Source organism: Gossypium raimondii, chromosome 3 (assembly GCF_025698545.1).
Source record: "Gossypium raimondii isolate GPD5lz chromosome 3, ASM2569854v1, whole genome shotgun sequence".
Classification (NCBI taxonomy): Eukaryota; Viridiplantae; Streptophyta; class Magnoliopsida; order Malvales; family Malvaceae; genus Gossypium; species Gossypium raimondii.
This window is the reverse complement of record NC_068567.1, coordinates 30990717-31012425: the sequence shown is the minus strand read 5'-3', so window position 1 is coordinate 31012425 and position 21709 is coordinate 30990717. Positions and strand designations below refer to the sequence as shown.

The 21709-nt window shown below is 33.3% G+C and overlaps 2 protein-coding genes across 6 annotated transcripts; one reads left to right on the top strand and one right to left on the bottom strand.

Annotated features, from left to right (window-relative positions):
• Positions 1-272: 272 nt before the first annotated feature.
• LOC105794043 (zinc finger CCCH domain-containing protein 1) lies at positions 273-3398 on the top strand. Of its 3 annotated transcripts, none has more exons than XM_052628259.1 (4): positions 273-478; positions 1349-1427; positions 1671-2503; positions 3108-3398. In XM_052628259.1, exons 2-4 carry the CDS (start codon positions 1349-1351, stop codon positions 3153-3155), a joined length of 960 nt encoding a protein of 319 aa, XP_052484219.1. In that variant the 5' UTR covers positions 273-478; the 3' UTR covers positions 3156-3398. The 3 variants fall into 3 exon arrangements, with proteins under 3 accessions (XP_052484219.1, XP_052484218.1, XP_012478477.1); XM_052628258.1 differs by having other exon boundaries at positions 3103-3398; XM_012623023.2 differs by having other exon boundaries at positions 274-478; positions 3139-3398.
• Positions 3399-3816: 418 nt separating this feature from the next.
• Positions 3817-8617, bottom strand: LOC105794042 (putative protein FAR1-RELATED SEQUENCE 10). Of its 3 annotated transcripts, XM_012623019.2 has the most exons (5): positions 8509-8617; positions 8288-8382; positions 5556-6644; positions 5036-5479; positions 3817-4947 (listed from the first exon to the last, which is right to left on the bottom strand). In XM_012623019.2, the coding sequence occupies exons 3-5, from the start codon at positions 6582-6584 to the stop codon at positions 4342-4344; spliced, it is 2079 nt and encodes a 692-aa protein (XP_012478473.1). In that variant the 5' UTR covers positions 6585-6644; positions 8288-8382; positions 8509-8617; the 3' UTR covers positions 3817-4341. The 3 variants fall into 3 exon arrangements, with proteins under 3 accessions (XP_012478473.1, XP_012478474.1, XP_012478472.1); XM_012623020.2 differs by lacking the exons at positions 8288-8382; positions 8509-8617 and adding an exon at positions 7714-8105; XM_012623018.2 differs by lacking the exons at positions 8288-8382; positions 8509-8617 and adding an exon at positions 6751-7660.
• Between the last annotated feature and the right edge of the window lie 13092 nt (positions 8618-21709).

The following is a 21709-nucleotide window of genomic DNA, read 5'->3' as shown; positions in this document are numbered from 1 at the left end:
GCACATGTGCTCTAGTCAAAAAACATAAAAACTTAATAGAGACAAAAGGAAGCTCAGGTACCAAATTGAAAATTAAAGTCAAACTCAAGTACTTAATTGAAACAAAAAAAACTCAAGCATCAAATTGAAAAAAATCAAGTACCAAAATAATATTGAAGCCAAACTCAGGTACCAAATTGAACATTAAAGTGAAACTCAGGTACCAAATAGCATATTAACCCTTTAATATCCGACCAAAACATATTCTATTTGGGATTTTTCATATTTATATTGGCCCTAAAATTTTAGACATTTCCAGCCCCAGTCCACTCGAAATTATTTCTTTCTTCCACCACTCGCCGCCGGGAGCGCCGCCACTGTCCTCTTTCGCCGCCGACATTCTTTTCCTCTTTCTCTCGCCGTTTCGCTACGCCCTTTTTTCAACTGAAGCCGCTATCGCTGCCGTCCTATCAATTGGTTTTCCTTTCCATTAAATTAGGTGAGTAGAAATTGAGCTTCTTCGATTCTTGATTTCAAGTTTTAGGTTTACTATTTATCGGGTAATGTTTGATTTCTATTTAGATTTATTTAGCTTTTATAGGTTTTATGTTTATGCTGAAAGTTTTTTCGAATTTCATTTTATTTTATTTTTATAATAAAGTTCACAATTTCCATTGTTAGTACCATCGTTGTAAGTTTTGTATTATTGATAAAATCGACACTTGCAATCATTATTAATGTAATTGTGGTTATATTTATGATTAGGGTCATAAAATGTCGAGAAGTATTATGTTTTGAAAATCTTTGATGTATGTATGAATTTTAATATCATTTTCATGAGGCTAAATGCTCTAATTTAGAACCCGACATTTTGAAGAACTGCTGAAATTAATTTTCAATAATAACGCATAAAAAGCTTTAAGCTTTTGGTGTTGGGACTAATGAAAAACTTTTGGGTGAAATTAATACATGTGAAACGAATGTTGTATAAGGCTGCTGTGTAGGTATAAATTGGACAAGTATCATGATTTTCAAAACAAATAAGAAAAAAAATCGAAAGCTCTGCAAAACAAGTTGGGGTTTAGGGTTCCTCTTTTACTCCATTTTTTAGATCCCTCTCACTCCTCGATTTATATCCAATTCCTATTTGTATACAATTGGGTCCTGAATTGAGCATTTAGCCTTTCCATATAATATATGTAGATATTTAGTTAGGACACCAGTTAGTTTGTCGATCATGTATGTCTCGCTAGTTTTAATTAATAATAGTAAGGATTTTGACTGATTTTAGTTTAAAACCACTCAAATTAAAGTTAATCTTGGTTGAGGCAAGGAATCTATAAGCCTTTGTTCTTTTCTGTCTATTAAGATGGCAGATTCAAGCGAGCTCCAGGATCCTGGAAAGGAACTTCGGCAATCTGAAACAGAACCTCAACAATCTGAACAAGGTAAATTTTGTCCTTTCTTTTATTTTTTTTCTTGAAGCTATATATGGATATTTACTTATAGTTAAAACACCCATCGATGGAGTTGCTCCCCATCTATGGGCTACCTTACCATTTTCTGAACTAAATGGCTTCAAAAGATCCCCTGTGACAGTTCATTTTGGACTAGATCTAGAACCACCCTCAATGGTTTGTGTAGCCATAAATCTTATCATAGATCCATTAATTAATTCTTTGGTTTTTCAGTCTGCAACTTCTTTAGGAAGCCAACGAAGGGCAAAAACATAAGGAAAAGGACCATAAATGAGGATGAAGATGAAGACTCCAGAAATGGCACATCTTTGTTGCACAATCAAAAAAAGGCTTCGAAGCCTGACAATAAGTTGTACTTTTCAACTGGATCTTCCAAGAGTGCTACTGCCACTGAATCAAGTACTGAATCTCACAAGCTGGTTTTACAATTTGAGTCTTCCAAGGAAATTCAAGTCCAAAATGATAGCGGAGCTACAGCAATCTTAGAAACTGAGACTGAGTTTACGAAAGATGCTCGAGCTATACGTGAGAAAGTTCTTAAGCGAGCAGAGGAGGCTTTGAAGGGGAAAAGCACAAGCTCTGGGGGAGAAAAATTGTACACTGGAATGCATGGCTATGTGGATCATAAAGCTGGATTTCGAAGAGAACAAACCGTTGCCAGTGAGAAAGCAGGTGGCTCTCATGGACCTCTTAGAGCTTCTGCCCACATCAGGGTTTCAGCAAGATTTGATTATCAACCCGACATCTGTAAAGACTACAAAGAAACCGGTTACTGTGGTTATGGAGATTCATGTAAGTTTATGCATGACCGTGGAGATTACAAGTCTGGGTGGCAGTTAGAGAAAGAGTGGGAAGAAGCAGAGAAAGCAAGGAAAAGAAATCTTGCTTTGGGTGAGGGGGATGACGATGATGAGGCAGGGGTAGTTCAGAGTGATGATGATGATGATGATACATTGCCCTTTGCCTGTTTTATTTGCCGGCAGCCATTTGTTGATCCTGTTGTTACTAAATGCAAGCACTACTTCTGCGAGCACTGTGCTTTAAAGGTACCCTCTTATGCCTTTTCGTGTAGATTAATTTTCTTTTTCCTTAAATGTCTTATTTGTGCCATGTCTATATCTAGTATTTCTTGTCATATGATTCAATATGGTTTACATTTTACTCAGTGATCAAAAGACCACCTTCCGGACATACCGGTTGAGTAGGGAATGATAGGCTGTCCAATCTGATATAGTATATTAACCCTAGGGAGATCAAAGTTGTCAAGGGCGCTAGGCGCAGGGCAAAAAAAGCGCTCACCCGAGTAAACCAAGGCACAAGCATATAAATATTAATATGCATGCAAAATTTATATAAAAACATATGTAACTAATACATATAATTAATAAGTATTAATTAATTAGTAAAAGATAGATAAATTTTAATATAGTTCAATTTATAAATTCAAAACATTGTTATTTGTAGTTTATGAGATTCGAACCTTTACTCAATTATACATTTATTATTATTTTGGTACAACACATTTATATTATTAGTTATATCTATTTAACAATTAGAGTATTTTCTAAATGTTAACTTTTGATCAAATTGAAAGATTCGATTTTGGATTTGATTTTGTGTGCATTGTATTGATTTCTTTCGAAAGCAAAGGAAGCAATTGCATTTTGGTTGTCTGTTTCAGCATCATGCGAAGAATAAGAAGTGCTTCGTATGCAACCAACCCACGCTTGGCATTTTCAATGCAGCTCATGAGATACGTAGAAAGATGGCTGAAGAGGGTAAACTCAAAGGCCATTGATGCTTCTGCTTCTGCTTCAATTCCTGCTGTCTTTTAACATTTTTGTTTGTTGTTTAGTGTTGTAGCTGACTATGTTACTCTTGTTAGACTCAGTCTTGGGTTTTTATGACATAAATATATATATATATATATTTTATTTTGAAGATTTTCATGTATGTGAAGAATCTTTGAAGTACATTTACATACTCATGTCCAGAAAGTTGTCCGATGTGTGCCAAACGCAAATAATTATTTCTCTAATATTATTTTTTGCATATATAAAAGGGTATATTTTGGTAAAAGTACCAGTAAGAGTCCAATTGTATTGTCTCTTCTATTCAAAATAAAAAATAAAAATGAGTAATTTAATCTTTGTACAATAGAATGAGGTATGCGTGGCATGTCACTGTTAACCACACTAGTTTTCAACATTAGAAATGAATAAAAAATTTTATAGAAAAATTAATTTGTTCTTTGATCTAATATATAAAGATTAATTTATCGAAATTTTCAAGTTAAGGAATAAAATGCATGCTGTCATTTTCATTAGGAAAAGGAAAATACATAGATGAAGGCCGACAATGAATTATAATAGGGGCAAGAAATCCCTTACCGAACGATAAACTACATTGTTATACTTTTCATAAATAATTATACACATCATCCTCCGAAAACCTTCCAATACAAGACATATCCCATATCCAAATTCCTCTCTATGCCCCCCAAAATTGAATTATATAAAGTTGGCATATTTACATGTGATGTTGATAAAGTTTTCGATGATGTCTTACCAGGTAAAAGAAAAAAGGGAAAACTATTAAACTTAATATATGATACCAACCTTGAAACCTGAAAAATAATCTGTGAAAAGAGAATGAAAAAGTCAGTATATTCCCATCTCCATGTTGTTCTCACAGTGTTTTGATGTCTAGTATCTATCAAAAGCATTCACCACTTGTGTATCTCATCCTCCACAAACCCCGATATCTTTCGAATACCAACCTTTACAGCTGAATGTATTATAAATCACATGTATAGCTCCGAAATGTTCCGACAAGCAAGCAAGCTCCAAGTCAATCTATTAGCTGTGATTTCGTACCACCAAACCTATGACTCACTGATGTTGTTAGCTGCCATATTCGAAGCAAACTCGTTAGATACTGGCATGTTCTGGACATGCTCGAGGAGTCTTGAAAGTTCCCGATGAACATGATTGAATCGTTCCTTTGTAAACAGTGATTCAGTCAAAAGAGTTGCAGCTAGAGAATGAAAGACTTGAGCATACTCATCACTGTTACATTGGCCATTTCGATCTTCCAGAGCAACCAATGAACTCTCCAATCTCCACCGGAACAGAATATATTTCTCCGGGATTTCAAAATAGTTTTTCACTGTAAGTACTCGAAGACAATGCCGGCACAATATCCCGGAATGTTCAAACTCCTTACATGAGCAATGAATCTGCTCATCTTGTGATATCCAAATCACAAGATATTCACCTTCCATTTTCTTATAGTGTCGTACAAGATATGATCCATTTGCCAATTCCGTTGTTGCATATTGCATCGACAGCACAATCTCATGTTGTAATGCATTGAATGCATAAGGTGTAAGAATACTTCTTGCGTTTTCTTCAATTGGTAAGCACGTCTTGGTATGCATGTATTGCAATGCTTCTTTACTTCGGTTTCTTAAATCTGCAGCAAACCCAACCTGCGGAAAGCAAATGTTTAAAACGTGGTTCGAGATATACGGTTTAATAAACAGGGAAAAGTTTCTCTTACATTCCTAACCAACAGACCTGCTCAAAGAATAATTGTAAACATGTCTGTCCACTCAAGATTCGTTTAAAAAATTCATCCAAAGACTGATAAAACTCAGCCGTCATTGAACGAGCAAGAAAGTAACTTCGGATGTAAGAAAGTGGCCAGGATGTTCGATATGAAAATAATAAAGCTATGTGCTTATCAGAGGCAAGTCCAAAACGGGCAACCAAATGATTCCATTGATGTTCAAACTCCTCTATACCCTCTAAGTGACACAACATATCGAATTCGGCTTTGAACTCTTCATACTGTGATCCAAGCGACGGCGTGAACCAACTCGATAATTTTGAATGAACATGCCATGAACATATAACATGTTTTGTATCAGGCAATTCCCTTGCAATTGCATCTCTTAGGCTTGAATCAATATCTGTTAGAACTGTTTGCGGACATCTACCTCTCATGAAACGAAGAAAAGTCTGTTCAAAAGAAGAAAGCCATAAATAGACAATAAGACAATTACAGATTGGGAACAAATAATTGATGTCCACGAACCTGTAAAGCCCAAGCAAAAGAATTCAAACTTTCATCTTGCAGTAAAGCACATCCCAAAAAAACTGGCTTTCCGTGATTATCTATACCAAACCATACTCCGAGAAGCAACCCATAGGTAATAGATCGATACGTGGTGTCAAAGGTAACCACATCACCAAACACAGTATATGCACGGACTGAATCTGCATATGACCATGAAATATTTTCAATCTTACTGTTTTCATCTGTTGTATAATCGTAAACAAAATCGGCATCCCTCTCCGCCATAGCCTTGCAGGCCTCGAGAAGTTCCAATGTATCATTTTCTCTTTTCTCAGTAAGTAGAGCATCATTTTCTTGAACAGACTTTTTACATGTCCGTACAAAATTCCGAACATCCTTCTCGATAAAGGGCAATTGTCCGGGCTGAACTCCCTTTTCTAATTCCAACACCTTCACAATGCGATTGACAGGAAACCCGGCTTTGGAGAGTAAAAGAATTCTTTCCTGATCAGCTTCCTGAATTTTCCGATATGCCGGAAGCAGACGTACTTGGTCATCTTCCAACAATTCATGGTTATGGACATTACTAAATTGTGAAATGTACCATTGAGTCACACCGTTGACGATTTCTTTTGTCAAATACAATTTCGCATCACATCCGCATCGCACTGATTTCCGATCTCTCGGATGCTCCACATTGGCCTTTTTTCTTGGTTGATTAAACCCCGACCGATAACAGACAAAATCCCGTCGGTAGATCCCTAAATTCTGGCTTTCTGTGGACCGTGCTTTCCGTATCGAAAATCCATTCTTCCGTGCAAAATTGCTATAGTACTCAAAAGCATCTTCATCAGTTTTGAATATTTGACCAACATATGGCATAAAGACAGCTTCTGATGATGACGATGTTGAAGTTGTCTCGTTTTTTATTAGCTGAGAGCTTACCGATGTCTGATCATCTCCTTCATACTTAACATAACACTTCCAATCTCCGCATGGACACTGCTGACGTCGAATCCAAATGTTACTTGATGGTTTCATTGTCATTTTTGTACAAAAACAAGTGAAATGTTTCTTCGATCGCAACCTCAATGCTCTTCTTTGTACCTGAAGAAAGAAAAGCCGTAAGAATTTTCATGATCTTCGTTTTATTATTTGGAACAAAAGAATACAAAGAAATTCTAAGTACATTTATCAACATAGTTTTTCTTACTATATTGAAATTCAGCCCCTTCATGGATGAGAAAATAGTTGTCATTCCACATAAAAGTCCAATACCAAGAGGAAAACAATTTTGTACTCAAAAATCTTTTATTCATGGTAATTTGTACCCAAAATTTTAATCGAAAACTAATCAATTTGTTTCATAGTTTGTAATGTACAACTTTTAATGTAGTGTTTCACGCACACCGACTTATGAAGAGTACTTGAAAGCAATGAATTGGAAAACCCAAAAAACTCGCTCCAGTCAATGAATAGAAAATGCAAAATGTACAATGAAATGGAATCAGAAAACACAAACAGAACATACAAAGAGCAGATATTTGAAAGCAATGAACTAGAACCCAAAAAACTCACTCCATTTAGTGGATGGAAAACGCAAAATGAAATGGAAACAGAAAACAACAACGAAACTTATAAAGGCCAGACACTTGAAAGCAGTGAAATGGAAACCTGGAAAAGTCACTTCATTCAACCCATGGAAAATACAAAGCGTAAAATGAAATGGAAACAGAAGATACGATCGGACATTATAAAGACCAGACACTTGAAAGAAATGAAATGGAAACCCGAAAACATCAGTCCATTCAATAGATGGAAAATGCAAAATGTACAATGAAATGGAAACAGAAAACATGAACAGAACTCATAGGACCAGATGCTTGAAATTGACAAAATGGAAAACCTGAAAAACTCGCTCCACTGAACTGATGGAAAATGAAAATGAAAATGTACATGAAATGGAAGGAAAAAAAAACACAATCGAAACTCTTAAAGACCAGATACTTGAAAGCAATGAAAAGGAAACCCAAAAAACTCACTCTGGTCAATAGATGAACAATGTGAAATGTACAATTAAACATATGATCATCACAACAAGTTAGCACTTCCTAAAAGGTAACACTTTTCAACCAACTATTTCATTCCCCCCCCCCCCCCCCCAAAATTATTCAACCTTTCCAAATCTTCATTTTCCTTGAAGTTATCATCATGTCCGACACTCATGCTTCGTGCATTCCAATATGACCCTCCAAAGACCCTTCAAATTCATGATAAAAACTTAGCAACAAAGTTAAACATGCCTATGTTAGACACATGCCCTCCTTTTAACACACCCGAATCCGAGAAACATAGTGAAAGAACTACAATAAGCACTCCTTAACAGCTTGCAACTGAATGACAAATTGAAATTTATGTACAGTAACTGTGAATCAATATATACCTGGGCATAAATTCCTAACTAAAAAAATTACTCAAATTTCTTTTTCATTTTCAAAAACAAAATATTATGAACTTCAAATCATGAAAAAATAAATGAAATATAAGGTAAACCAGAACAGACCCAACATAAAATAAAGCTTAAACACACAAATTAATTGAAAAAATTATTATCAGCTAAAAAAGGATATTTCTACAGTGCAAGTCTAAGAAACATCAGAGAAGATGAAAATAAAATAATAATAATACTTAAACACACACACACAAATTAGAACCCAAAAATAAAAGGCTAAAAAAGAAAGAGAAAATACCTGAAAAGAAAAAATAGTTAATTTTCTCAGCTTTTGCCAATGTGGGGCTTTCAAAAATTAGTAGACATTGTTCCAGTTCTCGAATCAAAGTATCACTGTAAAAACAAGATTAAAAATCAATTAAACCCCCAAATTTTACATTAATAAAAAAGGATTTTTTTTAAATTAAGATTAAAAATAAAGCTGAGTAAAGAAAATTATTAACTGGAAAAGGAAAATACCTAAAACCCTATAACTCGGAATCGCATTTGAGTTTGATTTTAGTCAGTGATTTGATTTGGGGTATCTTTTCTTCAATCAGTTTACGGTTCTTAAAATTTACCAAATTTGGGTACCGAGAAAACTCTGTTTAATGCAAAAAAAAGTCAATGATGAAAAGCTCCGTTTCTGGACTCAGCCCATTAAACATAACCGGGCCCTTTAACCCAATATCGCCTACCAAATTTAATGGTAGTAATTAAATTTTGTAGGTTAAATTTTATTATTAATCTCGTATTATGTGTAAGTTACGGATTTAATAATTGTTATTTAATTTGATATTATTTGATATTTTTAATCTTTATATTTTTAAAATTTTTAAATTTCAATACTAATTCAAATGGTAACCGTTAAATCCATAAATTAAAATGGTAATACTCTTTTGTGAGTGGAAATAGTAAATTGTATAGTGTTACACATGTAATAATATGTTTGTCACATAAGATCTCAAAATAACAAAATTTAACTTAACTAATTTAATTTAATGTTTGTTGTTTGGTTAGAATAAAATTTCAAAATTAAAAGAATACATATACTACAAATGACTAAATTAAAGTACTGACATAAAACTCACAACTTACCTATAATATAAAAACTAATAGTAAAATTTTATAGTAAATTGAATAGACTTTACAAATTTCCATTGTAAAATTGGATCAAAACTTTAGGTTTAATTAGCTGAATCGAAATTTATCAACCAATCAATCTACTGCATTATATGAAATTATTTATTAACTAAATTGAAAAAATGGTTAAATTTCGCTATTAGTCTTATTGTGAATTAAGTCTTTATGCTTTTATTTGATCATTTTTAATGTTTGTACTTTTCTAATTTTGAAATTCTAATCCTTACCAAATGGTAGCTATTAAATTCATTAAGTTAACTTCTATTATTTTTGAAAAAAATATTATCATATGTGATACATGCATGGGAGCGTTTGATGAATAATCGATTGGAACAAAATCAAAGTCGTCCACGTCTATACCAATCGGGTTGAAAGATGAGGAGAATTCAAGAAGACATCCAATTGGAATTCCTATTGGGCCTATGACTTGAGTTAGATCCAAGAAACTCAAAGAGGCGATGTTAGGGTTGATTCAGCAAGTTTAGGCCGAACATGAGAAGTCCAATTTCTATTGGACTCAAGATAACGATCCAATTCCATGCAATGTGTTGCATGTGACAGTTTGATTAGCTTGAACAAACTCTTCAGTTTTTAATTAAGTGTTTTGTTTGTTAAATGCATCTTTGTTTAATGATCTGCTTCATTATGTGTTTTGTTTGTTAAATGCATCTTTATTTAATGTTTTGCATTAATACATCTACATCTTTTAAAATGTGCATTATGTTTCTTGTTTATTGAATGCGTCTTTAGTTAATGCATTACATTAATACATTAGCATTCTTTAAGACCTGCATTATGTGTTTTTCATATTAAATAAGTCATGCATTAAATCGTCTCATTTGTTAATTTACTTCAAGTATGGTTTAAGTTGCATGTTTATTTAATTTGTGTGCATGAGTGTTATTAAATATGTTGTTTTTATGAATGTTTTAAGTTATTGTTTAATGCTTAAATATCTATTTTGTAGGTGACTTTTCATAGATTAAAGATTCTTTAAGTTGGACGGTTTCAAACCCTTTTAAAGAACATTATGGAGGTTGTTTAATGGACCAAAGGAGACTCTTCAAGTCTGAACGTTTTTGGAGTCTTAAACCTTCATCATGATGCCATTTAAGAGGATGTTACACAAGCTTTTATAATTTGGTTTCAAGGGAGCTGAAGGGACATCAATTAAACACATTAAGGATACATTATGTCTTCATTAAGGAGAATTGACATGCCTTTTCAACTACATTAGATTCTAATGAAGAGACATGACTCATTAGCTTCCCTACAAGAGTTAAAAATGAAATTAGTGCTTGTAATAATGCTAGTTAATGGCTGAATATGAAAAGTCTCACATAGGCATTTGAATAGTCACAAAAGTGCCCATAAATATCCTGTAAACAGATCTTTGATTAGATAAATGAATATTTTTGAGTTTTATGTGAGAATTCTATCGCTTTGATCTTGGTCTAACTTATCTGGACTTATCAAGGTTCTCCTTGTGGCATCAAACCCTTTCTTTTTGAACTTATCACTTCCATTCTTTCTTTATTTTTTGAAGTGTGGCGTTCTAATGTACTGATGGTTCCTATTTTGCTAAATAGCGGGTCACAGTTTACTTCTTTTTCTTCAAAGATTTGTTTGTTGTTTCACTTTATAGAAACCAGGTCACGATCTCTTGTATCGTTGGTTAATTTCTAAGTGTTTGATTCGTGCAAGTCATCCATCCAACCTATTTTTTCGTCTTTTTCATCTACCAAGTTTCCATTATCCACAATTTCACCTTGAATGCTAAATCGAGATGATACAAAATGAAACAATTAGGAAATTTAGCGTATTGTAATCGAATTCACGAATACGATCACGCATCAATATGTGTAATGTCATGTCAACGTGCCATTTCAACATAATACTCACAAAAAAAATAATTTATGCATTTAATGACTGTTGTTTTGCGTTAAGATTGAAATTACAAAATTCAAAAAGCATAGGAACTAAGAATGATCAAATTAAAGAATAAGGATCAAATCTTTATGTTTACACATAGTTTAGGGCTAATAGTAGAAATTAATTCCTATTGTTTTGGTTAGGACTAAAATTTTAAAATTCCAAAAGTACAAGGCCTAAAATTGACTAATTTAAAAGTATAAGAACTACAATTGACCAAATTTAAGTATAAGAATTAAATCTACAACTTTTACATAGTATAGGGACTAATAGCCAAATTTGAAAATTTTAATTTGATCATATTTGAATATTTGACCTTTTATAGAAAGACCATAATATAATTTATTAATTATATATTCTATTTAATATTAAAACCATCTTTTAAATACAAAATCAAATTTAAGCGAACTAAACAATTTAATCTATGGTATAAAAAGCCGTAAGAAAAAAATAAAAAATAATTAAGTTTCCAACTTAATCAAACCTAATTGAGTCATTGTGATTAATAAAAAAAAATCAATTAAGTCCCTCGTTTAATGATTTCTGTTTTTAACCACACTGATTGTGTTAAGATTAGTTAACGGGCCAATTATATAGTGACACATGGCAACATCAGACTTAATCTTTTTTTATGAATAAAAAAACATTACAATAAATTACTCATAATTAAAACTCAAGTCCCTTTGGAGGCGTTTTGAATAACTGGAAACCACTACTATTACCCGTAGTCATTTTAGCTAGACTGTTAGCCTCTTTATTATACTATCTAGATATGTGATGAATCGACCAATGCACTATTTTAGCCAATAACATTTTGATTCTTCTAACCAAAGTGGAATTCAATACCTTTGTAGAACTGCTCTGTAAAACTTGTATCGCTTCTTAACTATTTGAGAAGATAATCAATCTGTCAAAACCTCTATCAAGTGCAATCGTCAAACCATCCCAAATACCCCACAATTCAACATCTAGAATAGAACATATTCCTACAAATAAGTTAAACCCAAGAATCCATCTACCGTACCTGTCACGCAAGACTCCCCCAATCATAGCAAACCTAGAATTCTCTTTTACTGCACCATCAAAGTTTCATTGGATCCAATTCCCGAACATGGGTGGAATTGAGATCTGAGCTTGCCAACTAGAAGCATTTACCTCATGGAAAGAGGTATATTGTTTGGCCCAACTGTACAAGACTTTAATCAATTCCTCAGCACTCCACGTTATTACTTGAAAAATAAATAAATTCCAGTTCTTCCAGATATGTTATGCTACCATTCCAAAAAAGCATTGCCAACCAACCTCTTCCATCTGATCCTAAGATTATTCTGTAGATTAGCTGCAACCCACTCATGCACATTTCCAGGGAAAAAAGTATCAAACTTAACTGTAAGTATAATTTTGGACCATATATCCTTAGCTCCAAGACAATTACGAATAGCATGTAATATATCTTTAGAGGCATAACCACATAGGTCACAAGAACCATCCGACCCGATCTCTCTTTTTGCACACTCCGAATTGATAAGGAGACTTTGTTTCAGAACGAGTCAAATAAAATATCTAACTCTTTGAGGACATTGAAATTTCCAAGGGACTTAGTCTTTAGTTTTCTAATAAAAATATAAAAATTGTAAATAAAAAAATATAAGTCATAAAAATAGTAGAAAATTATAAAAATTGTTTAAAAGCATAAAAAATATTTTTTAAATTTAAAAATAATGAAAAATAGTAAAAATATTAAAAAATCATAAAAGTTGTAAAATAATTATAAAATTAATAAAAATAATATATAAACATATAAAAATATAAAAATAGAATTATAAACTAAAGTTTATTTTAAAATTTATATAATTTATTAAATTTTTTATATAAAAAGTATTTTTACAATAAATTGGCTGCTAATGCCACACTCTCTTTCCTGGAAATCCCCCCATCTTTTCTTCCTTCTTTTATCTCTATTATCATCCCCTCGAAATAGTACTATATAAAGCTAAGTAAAGAAATCGAGAAAATTGAAAAATTGATTTGAACCAATGTATTCAGTTCAGTTTTGATTTTATATTATTGGGTTCGATTTTGGGTTGGTGTTATTACTCACACCACACTATTTGGTTCAAGTTCGGTTTTGCCACATGAAACTTATTTTATTCAAAATCAAACTAAATGAAAAAATACATGTTTAATGGAATAGTCCTAATAGAATAATAAATTGACCATTTCAATATCTATATAGACTAAATCGTTTAACCCTATTATTATTATTATTATTATTATTATTATTATTATTAACTAGATATGATCATACAAAAGATAAAAGTGAATCATTTCTTAAATATAATAATTATAAGCATAATTCTAATTTTAGGAAAATAATTTATTAAAATTTATAATACTTTATTTATAAAAGAAACAACTTTTCACAATTATATATGTTTGATAGTTATGAATTTAATCAATTATATGGCACATAACTAATTAAACTAAAAAAATGACATAGAAAAACATTAGGTATCTTGATGATTTATGTATTACCTTTCCTTTTAACACCTTTGAATGATTTATCAACTTAATACCTTAACTTAAAATGATTTTTAAATAATCTTATTGATGATTATGATATTAATTTAATAATTTAATTCACTTTATAAATATATAAATGAATCTAGAGCATATATTAAAATTGTTGAAAAAAAAAGAATTGTAATGTTAGATTTTTTTTTAGCGCAAAACAAAGTGATATTGTGTGTTTTACAAAACTCAAATTTGGTAAAAACTGCCAAATTGAATCACAATTATAGATTTCAGATATTTTAATTTTTATTCTATACGGTTTAGTTTTAAAAGTAAAAAAAGCAAATGGAACGATTTGGTTTAATTTTCATCCAAAAAAACCCAAACCAAACCTAACCTTTTGGGATTCTACATTGTTCATCCATGAAAGAAATTGTTGATGGTGTAGTCGATTTCAAGAACTATTTTCCTTTAATAATGGAGAGATATCGTAACACGCCAAACTCGACCCTATGATAAGATCTGAGTATGGTGTGTCACTACTTGAAATCAAGCTAACTTCAAAATATTTTTGGCGAAAGCTTTTAAAATTTTATAAAGTTATAAATATAAACCATTTGATAGTTGTTGCTTTACTCAATTTAAATGGAATCATTAATAGTTTTAATAACATTCAAGCCATTTTTGGCGTATAAGTGCAAATATAATAATTTCATTAAACAAAATGTATTAATTTAAAACTGCAATTTTAATACTTAATAAAAGTATTATTAAACAGAGTCTTATAAAAATCCTTGATCTTCACCCATTATAGGCTCATATAGATCAAGTTCAGTTTAGGGGGACACATTTTCCCTATGACTATACGGAGTTGAAAATCTCACGAAGGCATAAGTACCGATGTATCCCGAAAGCGATCCACTATCCTATACAAAGGTGAAAACCTCACGAAGGAATAGCTTCACACTCCCACTTGAGGGTAAAATTATCCAGTAAATGTAATGCATAATGCAAAATAATTTAAAGTACTTAAATCAATTAAGCATGAATGCAAGAGAATTTAAAAATGAATTTCATTTTTTCAACTATAAGACAAAAATTAATCAACTTTGCGGCTCGACTCTCTTATTTTTTTAAAATGTTTGGTCCCCAGTAGAGTCGCCAAGCTGTCGAAACCATTTTTTATTTAAAAAAAACAAAAATTTAGTTTCAATAAAAATTGGAAAAATTGGGAGTCGTCACCAATCTTTTATTAAGGTGTGATTGGGTCACCTAAAAACGACTTTGGTCTACGAATTTTAGAAAAACAGGTCCGGGAGTCGGTTACGTATGAGGAAGGATTAGCACCCTCATTACGCCCAAAAATTGGTACCTAGTTAATTAATTAATGTCTTAATGTCGAAAATTTGAAAAATATAATCCTTAGCCAAAACACTTAAACATTATGTATTAAGACCTTTATCATTTCAGAGAAAGAAAATGCCACACCCAATGCGTTAGGGCACGACATTCTAATTTCCTCAAAAATGAATTAGGCCAGAATACTCGTGTAATAAAAATTTAAAAGAATATCCATTTTTTCAAGATTTAAGAAATCGCGGCCCAATACGTTAGAGCACAATTCCTCCAAAATCCCAAACTCGAAATATTTCCTTTATTATTTTTTAGAAAAAATCTTCATTTCGAGAAATCAATGCGTCACATCCAATACGTTAGGACACAACGTGTTGAATTCCCAATAATGAGTTCTTATTTTTGATTAAAGGGAAATGCTCGATTGTTAGATTTAACGAAGAAAATCGGAACCCAATACGTTAGGGCTCAATTTCCTTGAAAATCCTAAATACGAGCATTATCTCAATTTTGAAAATTTTCTATTTTTAAATTTGAGTAAAAGATGATGTAACGTTATATTATACGTACAAATGCTATAATAATAAATACAACAATAATAAATACATCAATGGCATAAAAATAATATAAACAAATAAATAAACGAAATAAAAACAATAATCCATGACATGCAAAATATTAAATGTAAACACAATTATACCACGAATGAGGAAAGCAAACAAAATAAATAAAGATCGAAGACATATAATATACACATGAGAATTATGAAGATTAAAAATATACATATAATTTACAAATAAATTTTTGGGTTATAAAATTTATATATTATATATACAATACATAACATATTTATGAAAATAAAGGAAAATAAAGGAAAATATATATATATTATAAAATAAAGGAAAATATTTATGAAAATAAAGGAAAATAAAGGAAAATATATATATATATATATTATAAAATAGGTGTTAAAATATATATTATACTACAAAAATAAATATGCGTATGTAAAATATATATATATACATATATTTTTTTAAAAATAATTAAATATGAAAAAGAATAAAAACTAATTAATAAAAAAATAAAGAAAATGAAAAAGGACTAATTTGAACTGTAAAAAAAAATCTGGGGCGAATTTGCAAATATTTGAAGATCAAAGGACCCTATTGAACACGCTAATAATTCAGAGGGGCTGAAAGGGAAATTTCCCTTCTCCTTTAAAACGGCGCCGTTTGAATTGGACCAAATAGTAATTAAAAATAAATTAAAAGGGCGAATTTAAAATAAAAAAACTTAATTGTAAAGACACTAAAATGCGGAGGGGCTAAAAGTGCAATTTACCCCTCCGCATAAAAACACACGTATCCTGTGTTGGGTCGGGTCGGATTCGGGTCGACCCATGCCCAAAACGGCGTCGTTTTATTTGGCTATTTAAGCCAAAAACCATTCAAAAAATTCATTTTTCATTCTTTTTTTAAAAAAAACTTCTGAAAACTCCAAAAAACTCTCCCCTTCCCACTGGGTCATTATTGGTCCACACGGCCACCGCTACCGTCACGATCTCGGCACTTTTGGCCCTTCCAACCCTTTAAACCCTAAATCTGGGTTCAAATCTTTTGAAATATGACCGGAAAAGCCCCAAACTTCGAGAAACTCTTCAGCTTCCGACCGTCTATCCTCGGAGACGGTTACCTCAACCGCTTGCGGTGTTTCAGAAGCGAATCATGGTGAATCTCTTTACCTTTTATCTCGTTTTATATCAATATATAATAAAACAATAAAAAAAGAAAATAAATAGTAAAACGAAAATGTATATCAGCCTTTGATTCCAATTTACTCTCTGTTTGTTGTGAAAATACTTGTTTATTTTTATTGATTTCGGATTCGGGGATCCTCTTTACAGTATTGAAATGGCTATTTTCTAGCCGAATGAAATAGAGAAATAATAAAAGAAATCTGCTTGATTTGATTTGATTTGATATTCTTTCCTTTCTTGTGTTTGCAAGTGACGATTGCGAAGATCCCGTTCGCATGAAGGACGTGGTTACGGCGCGAGTAGTATGAGGCGGCCATAGAGATCTTTAGAAACCCTAGGGTTTCTGACTATTTTGGGCCACTAATTTGGGCCTCTGTAGTTTAATCGGGTCTGGGTTTTGTTGTAATTGGGCAGTTTCATTTGGGCCCATTTATTATTTGTACCCGGGGCAAAAATCGGGTATTACAGAGTGAGTACCTTTTTTCAATTTTAGAATGTCACACCAACAAATTAATCGCAAAATTTTGACAGTGTTAATAACTAGACCAAAATTTTTAAATTAAATAAAATAAAAAAACTAAATTCTAAATATAGAGAAAATAGGAAATTTGAAATTTATTGTAACCTTTAAAATTTTAATTATTTTGTCCAAAAATAATTAATTCAACACAAAACAAAACTTGGGTCGGAAACCATTTGGGATTTCAAGCTTTTGTAGAAGCTTCAACTATGTGTCTCTCTCCTTTTTTCCCCTTTAGTTTTTTATTTTATGCGGCAATGCTTCGCGATTTTGTTTGTCTTTTATTTTATTTTTACTTTTAACTGATTAAATTTTTTTTCTGTTAACTTTAAGGTTCAGTATTTGGAAAGATTTGATTTATATAAATTTGAAAGTTAGGGATATAATTAAAATATTTTAATGTTTAGAGATTAATTTAGAATGAAAATTATTATTCGGGGACTTTCAATGCAATTTACTCTTTAATATTTTTGGACAAATTGAGGGCAAATTACATATAAAAGCCCATTTTTTAAAAAACTTACCGAAATGGGCCTGGTAAATAATTATTTACCGGAATGGTCCTATTTCCCCGAAAGCGCATCCACGTCAGCGCGATGTCAGGGGATGTGGCAGAAAAACGCGTCCCTGAGGAAGCGTTTTGGCTACGTGGATAGAAATCACTCCTTTAAAGGCGCGCTTTATGTCCAAGTAGGCAAAACGCTTCATCAGGGACACGTTTTGCCCGTGTATCTTGTGATTCGGGTTTTGGGTTATTGGTTTAGGGTTAGGGTTTTGGTGTTTTTAAGTTTAGGGTTTTAGAGAAAAAATAAATAAATAAGTGATTAGGGTTTAGGGTTTGTCAATTAAATTAATTATCAAATTTTCAAAATTGGATTAGGTTTCGTGTTTATTGTTTTTTTAAGAAAAAATCAATTAAATTAGGGTTTAAGGTTACTTGAGTAAATTAATTAAAAATTATTTAAAAATCAGATAAAGGTTTAGAGTTAAGAGTTTTTAAGGAAAAATTAAATAAATTAGGGTTCAGGGTTACTTGAGTAAATTAATTATAAATTTTTATAAAATTAGATTAGGGTTTAGTGTTTAGTGTTTTTAAGTAAAAACTCAAATAAATTAGGGTTTGGGGTTTAGAGTTACTTAATTAAATTATTTGTTAATTTAAAGAAGCTCCCACGTGGACGCACTCTTGCTATAGTAGCTCTTGAAAATATAATTTCGAGTAGACGTTTCTGAGCAAATAGTGTCAAAAACGCTTTAAGCAGGATGCTTTGTCAGCAGAAGTACTGAAAGAAGCTACCACGTGGACGCGCTTTTGCTACAGTAGCTCCTGAAAAAATAATTTTGAGTAGACGTTTCTGAGCAAATAGTGTCAAAAATGCTTTACGTAGGATGCTTTGTCAGCAGAAGTACTGAAAGAAGCTCCCACGTGGACGGGCTTTTGCTACAGTAGCTCCTGAAAAAATAATTTCGAGTAGAGGTTTCTAAGCAAATTGTGTCAAAAACGCTTTAAGCAGGATGCTTTGCCAGTAGAAGTACTGAAAGAAGCTCCCACGTGGACGCGCTTTTGCTACAATAGCACATGTTTGGCCTGAGGCTATAAATGATGCAAAATTTTTTCTCAGATTGCATAAGTTACAGTAAAAAAAATTTAGAGAGGCTAAGAAGGATAGAAATTGAAGATGAGTGAACGTATTAGTGCTGTTATTTACTATGATGGTGAGGTTTGCCACACTGAGAATGGTGTTGTTTTTTAATCGGAGAATACAGTGCGACTGTTTTTAAGCCTAACATAGATTTGTCAGACCTTCATAAAAGAATTAGGCGTAAAATACTCGAAACGATGCCAATGAAAGTTCTGTCTATTACGTATCGATTTTGTTCTTCTGTTGATCCGTGACATATAACTCGTTCGACATAAAAGGTGCTCGTAGCTTAGAGGCAATGGTGCAGACTCATCTCGCTAGTGGAGCACCTTATATTGAGTTATATGTACAATTTACATCGCTAAATGATGCACTTGCGACTGGTGTTCAAGAGGTATACGCGACCCCTGCCCAACACTAGGTTAGCGGGTTACAAAACACGAAACAACCCATGTTTGGTAGCGGTGTGGAATACACAACCCCTGCACGACACTCTGTCACTGGATGGGACATACACCTCGGTGGGTCGATGTTTGATGCTGGAAATACATATTGGGGAACGACATCAACTTCTAGTGGTTGGCAATCTACATCCAATTGGGGACGTTATGAAACGCCCAGAAGAATGGATGATGTACTCCCTACGACGTCCACCGGTGAGGGGACCTCGTACGTTGCAGATGATGGTGGGTTAGAAGATGACTCTGATGTGGATCCACCTCGAGAGTCCGAGCCCGATGGTGCAAAAGTTGCATTATTCTCTGAACCGGAGCCTATTTCAACCGAACCTGAAGATGTTGAAGGGGGTTCAGATGAAGAAGAAGATCCACGATTCAGGGCATACCCACCTCCAGCCCACATGCATAATGTCGATCTGTCTGCAAATGATGCGTTGGAGTTTCCAGATCTACCACACCGGTTGCGTGATCGTACAAGTTCGGTACTGGATTTGGGTGAATTTGAAGTTGGTAATCAGTTTTCCAACAAGGATAGTTTTATTGGTGCTTTGAAACAACATAGCATCAATAACGACATAACTACCACGTCGTTAAGTCCAGAGTTGATAAGTTTGAGGCGAAGTGTGCAGTGCAAGACGATACATGTTCATGGAAAATCTACGCCTCGTTGAGGAAAAGGACAAGGTTGTGGGAGATTAAAAAGTACAAAGGTCCACATACATGTGCTGCAGGTACAATATTTACGGTTTCTAAATAATACTGTTATTATGTAATGTTGCATTATTTAATGTACTCCGTTTATAGGTATTTCACAAGATCATCCCAAGATGGATTCAACTATGTTAGCTAGCTTGATACTACTCACGGTGAAGGTAGATCTAAGGACTTCAGTGCTGGTATTAATTGCCAATATTCGTAACCAAATGGGGTACACGTCCTCTTACCGCAAGGCTTGGATAGCTAAGCAGAAGACGTTGGAGTAGATGCATAGTGGGTGGGACGCTTCATATAATGAAATATGGCAGTGGTGTCAAGTGTTAGAGAGATACGTCCCACTGGTACAAATTGATGGTACATTTATGTTAGGTAGATATACCCATCGGCTATTGGTAGCAGTGGCATAGGATGGCAGTGGGAGAATTCTTCCGCTTGCATTTGCAATAACACCGGGGGAGTCAGCTGATGATTGGGATTTCTTTCTATCTAGGTTAAGGAGGCATGTGTGCCCCTAACCTGATATCTGTGTTATTTCGGATTGGGGCACCGGCATACTAGCTACAATTGATCGACAGGGAAGCTTATGGCAGCGCACACACCATCGGTATTGCCTATGGTACGTTGCTTCCAACTACTACAGGGAATATCCATCCAAGAGTGAACGACGACAAGTGACCAACATGGGTATTTAGTCTCTATTAATATAATTTCGTTTGTCATTTTAGATTTATTCTAATTGAAAGAGTGGTATGTAATATTCTCTATGAACTTTTATTGGCAGGGTATGAAATAAATAAAGATCGTTTTCATGAGATGTTGGCAGTTTTGCTTTCAATTAACGGCGAAGGCGTGGACTACCTTTGTAACATACCTTTCGAATAGTGGGCACAAGTATATGACGGTGGCCTACGATATGGTCATATGACCTCAAACCTGGCTGAATGCATAAATTCTGTTCTAAAAAGAACGCGTCATCTACCGATAACATCGGTTGTGCAAGAGACATATTTTCGTTTGGCGGCGCTATTTCCAAAGCGAGTAGCGAGTTATGCAAGCCAGATGCAGGGAGGCTATGTATAGTGCAGTAAGGTAGTGCAAGAAATTAACAAGTCCAAGGCACGGGCGAACACCATGCACATAGTGTGTCACGATCGAGACAACTTATGGTTTCGCATGACAGAGTTTGACAAACCGCACCAATGTGTTATTGGCGGGCAATATCGTGTACACTTGCGAAATAGGACTTGCGATTGTGGGATGTTTGACGCACTTCGTTATCCATGCGCTCATGTAATTGCAGCTTGTCAGAATCTCTGTCTGGATCCGATGAGCTATGTCGACGAAGTGTACAAATTAGAAAACATGTACAACGTCTGGAGACACGTATTCCCACCGGTCCTAGATGAACGTAAGTGGCCGTCTGTATCGCTTGCTGCCTTTAAGTTGTTACCGGATAGAGAATTGCATCGCAAACCAAAGGGTCGACCTTGCTCGACTAGAATAAATAACAATATGGAAATCCGAGAAACAGCCAGTCAACAAAAGTTTTGCGGATGGTGTAGGAACCCAGGCCATACAAGCCGATCATGCCCAAATCGCAATAGTTGAACGTTATTGTAAAAAACTTTGTATTATTTATATT

Coding starts and splice junctions, on each gene's coding strand:
- LOC105794043 (XM_052628258.1), top strand. CDS start 1,349: ATGGCAGATTCAAGCGAGCTCCAGGATCCTGGAAAGGAACTTCGGCAA. Junction 1,428..1,670: donor ACCTCAACAATCTGAACAAG/GTAAATTTTGTC, acceptor TTGGTTTTTCAG/TCTGCAACTTCTTTAGGAAG. Junction 2,504..3,102: donor GCGAGCACTGTGCTTTAAAG/GTACCCTCTTAT, acceptor TTCTTTCGAAAG/CAAAGGAAGCAATTGCATTT.
- LOC105794042 (XM_012623018.2), bottom strand. CDS start 6,795: ATGACAACTATTTTCTCATCCATGAAGGGGCTGAATTTCAATATA. Junction 5,480..5,555: donor CTTTTGCTTGGGCTTTACAG/GTTCGTGGACAT, acceptor TCTTTTGAACAG/ACTTTTCTTCGTTTCATGAG. Junction 4,948..5,035: donor TACAATTATTCTTTGAGCAG/GTCTGTTGGTTA, acceptor TGCTTTCCGCAG/GTTGGGTTTGCTGCAGATTT.